This window comes from Orycteropus afer, unplaced genomic scaffold (assembly GCF_000298275.1).
Source record: "Orycteropus afer afer isolate SDZICR_OR568_19922 unplaced genomic scaffold, OryAfe1.0 scaffold00498, whole genome shotgun sequence".
Taxonomy (NCBI): Eukaryota; Metazoa; Chordata; class Mammalia; order Tubulidentata; family Orycteropodidae; genus Orycteropus; species Orycteropus afer.
In genome coordinates, this window is record NW_006922085.1 from 578,537 (window position 1) to 585,532 (window position 6,996).

Sequence of the window (6,996 nt, forward strand, 5' to 3'; positions counted from 1 at the left end):
ATCTCTCAGCGATTTATTGAGTTATATAAGTTTTTTTTTTTTAATCATATTGGAAGGGCCTCTTGATTTAATATAAACTTGGCTGTGACATCCAAATTTATGTTTAAGCCAATTTTACACTGCTCCTAGGATCTCTTGTAGCATCTTATTTTAAGTCATTCTGAAGGAAATAAAAACAAGAACTTTCATTCTGAAATAAAGCTAGTTAATTAAGATAGTTCACCAGAATTCTACCTGGTATAAATAAAACGTTAAAAAAATTTAAATACAAACTAAATTATCTTCCTCTAGGATTAACAAGTGGAACCTCAAATATCCCAACATTTCGATTATAAAAACCTTTGCAGGAATTTTATGAAATTGTATATGATGTCACTTTTTGAAAATTAACTAATAGAGTTGTTCTTTAGGATGAATGCTGAGTCAGTTGACAAACTCCACATATATGAATATGTCCAAGAGGAATTTCCTAAATAGAGAAATATTTTTTCTTAATTTCAAAAAAATAGTTTCTTTCTCTTTAAAGAGTTTAAAAATTGATGGTTCAACAGCAAAACAATGCAACAACTCTGGAGATGAAGGAAAGGGCTCTTTTTGTATGCAACTTCTTGCTGGCACACTGCCGTTAGCTGGTATGGGCCACTGGAAACAAGATGGTAGGACTTGTCCAGGAAAGCACAGGGGTCAAGCAAAGTGATGGCACCACCAGACCCTGGCTCTTTATAAATGGACAGCAATTAACTCATGCAAACTGCACAGAGGCTTTTTTTTTTTTTAAAAAAAAAGGAAAACAAAATTCACTTAAAAAATGAATACTCAATTAAGAAAACCTTTCCTGGCTCTCTGCTACCTGTAAAATATGCCAAACCCAAATTTTCTGCTGTTATGTGGATCCCATTGATAGATCAGTTTCCTCTAGGGTGTTGATCTGCCGGGCCCTGGCCAGGGCTTTTCCCTAAGCAACACTGTGGGTTTGGCGTTATCATTTTTGGAGATCAGCTACACACAGCAGAAAGCACAAAGCCATAAGTCCACAGGCCTCCATCACATCTGCCACCATTTTCTACTATAAAAGCAAAGGGTGTAATTGTGAAAAAATGTGGACTTTCTCAAAGGACAAATGAAGAGATCCAAGGCTACTAACACTTCCTCCCTTGAGAAAGGTTGAGGGAGGGTGTCTACAGTTGTACCACAGGTTTCTGCAGACCTTGTGGTAACTTCCAAAAGCAATAGCAGCAGCAAGAGAGGGAAAGGAGGATGTTTACACTTTGGACTTTGTATCAGGCACTTAAATTGTTGGAGAGACATGCCATTCTGAACCAAAGATATGAAAACAGGGCTAGAGTAATCATTACAAAGAGTCTAATAATGGACTTTCAGAAGCAAAGTGGAGGTGTGGTTTGGACCTCTGCTCATTCTTTAGTGCTGACTTTCAAGTCTTCTAAATGCCCATGGCCACAGCAAGACAGCAGTGGCGGCAACAGCAGGAACAATTCTGTTGTGTTTGTTTTCCGAGTATGTTCTGTGGCTGACCGGAGGGTTTTGGTGTCACACTGAGAAGGCTCTGGGGTGTGGCACACCTACTCTGAAGGGTCATTCAGATCCATGCTGGAGCCAAACATCTTCACCAGCTGTTCTTCATAGTGTGAGATATTTCTCTTCATGATGTCCATGCAGGGCCCCAGCAGTCTCTCAAATGCTTGTACATCCATAACTGCATTGGTAAAAAGAGATGAAGGAGAGAATGAATTCTCTATAGACACAATTCAAGTCACTGTTCTCAAGTAAACCTTTTCCTAAATATACCCATTCACATTATAGTAGATTAGACTTTGGGTTACTCAATACTTAGAAAAAGGATGATTCTCCATTAACACAGCAGGACTATGTCATCTTAAGTTTTCAAGGACCTGTGAGACTTTGCAGAGTCCAGCAGCATCTGTTTTCCTTCCCCCACAGTCCTGGGCACCTTGTTTTACATGGCCATGGGGCCTATGTGCCTGTCTTGCTCACAGGCTGCAATCAATGCTCAGGAACGGTTGCTGAAAGAATACATCTCTGGTGGGTCACACAAACTATCCAGGCTTAGATGTGAGTGAGAGCTGGCAGAATAACTCAAGGCTTGTTGATAGAGAAAAAATATTGCATGCTAAAGAAAATAATTATTAATGCATAAAGAATTTTTCTTACCTAAGCATTTGACATCTCCCATTGCATAAGCTGAAGCAGCTCTGGGTTTGTTGGTGACCAGTGCAAGCTCTCCAAAGTATTGCCCCTTATGACAGCGGGCAATCTCAACCTCCTGGTTCCCCCCATCCTTGTTTGCTTTAGTCTAGAGGAAGAAGAGAACGTGACTTGGGCTGACTCCAGAATCATAGCTGGGTATGTCCAGTCATACACACAGGCATCCTCTTCTCAGAACACTTAGCATAATTCACCTTACAGAGACTAACCATATCTTCTAAATGGCATGGGCTAGTCTCAGTGGTATGGATTAAATCAGAGGAGTTGGCATGTACCTGGGTCTTCATCCGAGTCCTAACACTTTTCAGGTAATGGCTAAGATGAGGCACAGACTATTTTCTTTGGAAGATGTTATAAATATACAGCACTCTTCTTTTAGGGGATGCTGACCCCTGTGGTGCAGGGGAAAAGACAAGGTCTTTTACTATTTCTTTGCAAATAATGTCAAAGTTTCTCTTAGGTAAAGTCACAACGCTGGGCTACTTCTCTTTGATTTGGGACAGAGTCTTTTTCATAATAACACATTTTCTTTTTAAGTATTACTTGCACCATTCTTTGTTAAGTAATACCTGGAATTTATTTTTCACAAATTTAACTGCTAACCTAAGCAATAATTTAAATAAAAGGTTATTTCAGATTTATTATTATTATTATTATTATTTTTAATTTTTTAAATTGTGATTTGGGTGAAGATTTACAGAGCAAATTCACTTTCTATACAGCAGTTCAGATATACTTTCTCAGATTTATTATTAAGAATTATTCTCAATCTCTAAGCACCACTTTATTACAGGCAGCTAGACAATGACTTAAAAAAAAAAAAAAAAAAAGAATTTTGGAGGTCAGTTTAAAAAAAAAAGTGCCACACTATCTTACATGACTTGACTTTTTCTCCTTCCATACTTCTGCCCTAACCCTTCCCCCTGTTCAGTAAAGTTGGTCAGGCCCATCAAACCCATAACCTGCTTTGTAATTCTGCAGGATTCCCCAGGGCTGTGTGCCCACCTAGTCCTTCTTCTCTATCACACTATCCCATGTACCAGCCCTCTGGGGTTCTGCTACAACGCAGCTTCTGAATTCAGCAGATCTGCAGCAGAGCCTAAGACTGTGTTTCTGCCAAGCTTCCCTCTCTGCTCCCCAGTGCTGTGCTGTGGCTGGTCCTGTGTATCCAGCACTATGCCGTGGGTCACAGTAGGTGTCAATAAATATTCAAAAATTACACAAAAATATAGTAGTAGTCCAAACACTGTAAGTAAAATAACAATGAAGTTTCAAACCAGTGTTCCATTTTAAATATTGTATCTATTTTTAATTAAAAATCAAGCTATCTTGAGCATGCTACTATCAAACAGATGAAATCAATCTAACTATTTTACAGGAATGACGTCTTCACCAGAGCGTGTCTTGAGCTTGTATGTAATGGATGCCATTGGAGAGAAATAGTGGCTGGCACGTTTTTTAAAAAAATTTATACATTTTTAAATGGTGGCACTTTTTTAGTTACCTCTTTATTTGAGCACCTGTAAAGATCATGCGTTTTTGTAGTAAAAGTCTACATTTTCTTTGTGGGGTTAAAAAAAAAAAAATACAATGGTAATTGTATTTCTCTATCATTCTTCCTTCTTACTAACTTTTACTAAGTGTTATCTGCAAAAGGCTTCACACCAGGTTGATTAAGTATTATATATAACTCACTATTTTAACAAATTCTATATTCTCCCAAAAAAATCTGAAGCAGGGAAAGCTGGTGATGATGGACTTACTGGTAAGAATCACTCACTAGTCTATAGGTCCCCCTAGCTGTCAGACAGCTGTAAATTCAACCGTCCCAGAGACTTCCCCTGACAGTGTTCAGAAAACAAACTTTTATCATCTTTACTGGCCATTTGTATTTTTCTATAACATAATTTCTTCCACTTTATATATTACACTATTTTTATTTTTCTTATTCATTTGTAGATCAATATTTCTCACATTATTAATTAAATTACTTGAGTAACAAAAGCAAAGGTAGTTGGAATAAGAAAAAGTATACTAAATCCCTATCAAAGGATGTGCTTTTACATGGTCCTTTGTCAGTCGCGTATCTCACACAGCAATGGTGATAGTTTTGGTACACCAGTCACAATGAGTGTTATTTAAAGCAGTTACTTTTCTGTGCATACATCTGGCATCTGGTTCTTCACTGGCATAACTCACACCATCACATATAAACTCACCTTACTCTTAATCAAGATGCTCACTTCACCAGACTCTATGATGTAAAAGCTATCAGCCTTTTCACCCTGAAAGAGGAGAGAAGTTAAGTTCAGAGTCACACATGTGTACTGAAGAGAGACACACAAACATGGTTTTCTTGATACCCAAGCTCTGATTTGTATGTATTTTCCAACTCTACAAATGAATTGACTGGCTAACAAATGTAGAATAAAATGAAAGGATCCTGAATACTGGGGATGTCACCTCAACTATCAGTGACACTCATCTCTCATCTCCTAACAGGGAATATTCACATTTATTTCTATGATTGCACCAAGGCTGCCAACTACACAGAGCTCATGCTGGTCTGCTATGGATACTCATTGACAAGGGACCAGGAAACAAGCCGGCTGGCTACAGTGTCAAAAAGATTCTTGGCTGTCCTTGAGGCATAGGGTCCAAGGACAATCTTGACCATCAAAGGCAGCCCTTGAGAGGATAGACTGTATCAAAAGGTTCTGCTTGGTGAAGGAGGTACTCTGATGTGGGTTGATGTCACCCTTACAAACCTCAGGCTTTTCTTCTGTTTATTTATTTTAAATCATTTGGCTAAACCAGTCATTCATGTAATTCAACGAATAATTTATTAAGTACTTACTATGTGGGAGCTCTGGTGGCATAGTGCTTAAGGCATTTGACTATAACCAGAAGGCTGGCGGTTCAAACCCACCTGCCACTCCTTGGAAGGAAGATTGGACAATACTTCCGTAGATATATCGCCTCAGAAACCCAAGGAGGGGTCGCTATGAGTCAGATTTGACTTGATAGCAGTGAGTTTTTGTTTTTTTTTTTTTTCCTTTTTCCTTACTTACTATGTACTTGGCATTGTTCTAGGCATGTGATATAGGTCAGTGGACAAAACAAACATCTGGAACTTATAGTCTAATAGGGTAGACAAAATATAAACAATCAACGTAATGAACCAGTAAATTATACTGTGGTGTTGGATATGTTAAGTGCTATAAGTAACGAGTGGGGAATGTGGGATCTGGAGTGCTGGGAGGTGGTGGCTACAGTACACAACATGGTTGAGAAAGGTGAGATGTGAGAAAGGTTTAAAGGAGGTAAGTCAGATAAACATATAGGAGAAAAAGGTTTTAGGCACACTTCAGTCTCTGCCCCCTCACTCTTGACTTCTGGAGCAATGACTACCACCTACATTGTGCTCTTGTTCCATGTGGGTCTTGTGTCTGTAGTTCTTCTGAGCATGGGTAAGATTACATGTTCTCTGACCACCACACAGAGCTCCAAGTGGGCAGCGTACATACCTGAGACTGACATTCCTGAGATAATCTAGTCTACTCACCATGTCATCATCATCATGCCATGTGAGTGGAAGCTATAGCTTTCCAGAGGGTTATCTGTGCTGCTAAACTGAGGAGGCACCCTATACTTAGCAGAGCCAAATTACTATATTTTGGTGTTACACAAATAGCTGCATGACAAAGACTGACAATAAGGAGCTAAGAAGGGAACTAAGGAGGAACCAAAGGTAGGGTCACCAGGAGGGAAAGGTTTTTAGATTGAAAGAGGGATTTCCAGAAAGGAAGATGCTATCACCAGTGTTCAGTGCCATCTGGAAGTCAAGAATAATAAAGATTCAAGTGTGTGGAAACGTCCCAGTGACCAAGAAGGACTGTGCTTCATGAGGTGGTGAGTGGTGGGGGACATCTGCAGAGGTGACAGGTAGTTAGGAAGATACACACAAGCCCTTCTTTTTTGTTTAGATAACTGTATAACATCCATAATTTAAAAAGCTCCAATTTCAAGGTTACAAATTAATGAATGTTTATCTATGTAACTACCACCTAGATCATAATAATAAAAAAAAAATTCCAGCCTCCAGAAGGCTCCCTCTCTTGCCCTTTCAGTCAAAACCAACCCCCTGCCCATGAGGTAACTACATTCTGACTTCTGTCCTTGTTGTTTAATTATGGTTGCACCTTAACTTCACATAACTGGAATTGCACATTATGTTCTGTTTTGTGCCCATGTTCCTCCAATACACACAATTAGACCATACTTTGAAAGTGCCTGGCTACGGAAGGAAGTGGAGAGGATAGTAGCTAGAGGAGAATCAAAGTAAGAGGAGGAGCATGTATGTGTTTTGAGGACAGGAGAAACTTAGGTACATTTGTTTATAGGGTAAAAAGAATTAACCTAACGGACAGCAGAGCTCAAATAGGATGTTGTTGTTGTTAGGTGCCATCGAGTCATTTCCGATTCATAGCAACCCCATGCACAGCAGAATGAAACACTGCCCGATCCCGCGCCAGCTCTATGATCCTCCCTATACTTGAGCCCACTGTCGCAGCCGCTGTGTCAATCCATCTCGTTGAAGGCCTTCCCCTCTTTCATCGACCCTCCACCTTGCTAAGCATAACATCCTTCTTCAGGGAATGGTCCCTTCTTACAACATGACCAAAGTAGGTGAGACGAAGTCTGGCCATTCTCGCTTCCAAGGAGCATTCTGGCTGCACTTCCTCCAGGACA

General features: G+C 39.6%; 1 protein-coding gene across 1 annotated transcript in view; it reads right to left on the reverse strand.

Moving 5' to 3' along the window:
* Positions 1 to 1,580: 1,580 nt before the first annotated feature.
* PRKAR2A (protein kinase cAMP-dependent type II regulatory subunit alpha) overlaps positions 1,581 to 6,996 on the reverse strand; it is a 215,917-nt gene continuing 210,501 nt past the window's right edge. Inside the window, exons 9-11 of the mRNA XM_007955306.2 lie at positions 4,464 to 4,529; positions 2,191 to 2,332; positions 1,581 to 1,714 (exon numbers count right to left, since the gene is read on the reverse strand). Coding sequence (XP_007953497.1) covers positions 1,581 to 1,714; positions 2,191 to 2,332; positions 4,464 to 4,529 — 342 coding nt within the window. The remainder of the gene's footprint in view (positions 1,715 to 2,190; positions 2,333 to 4,463; positions 4,530 to 6,996) is intronic.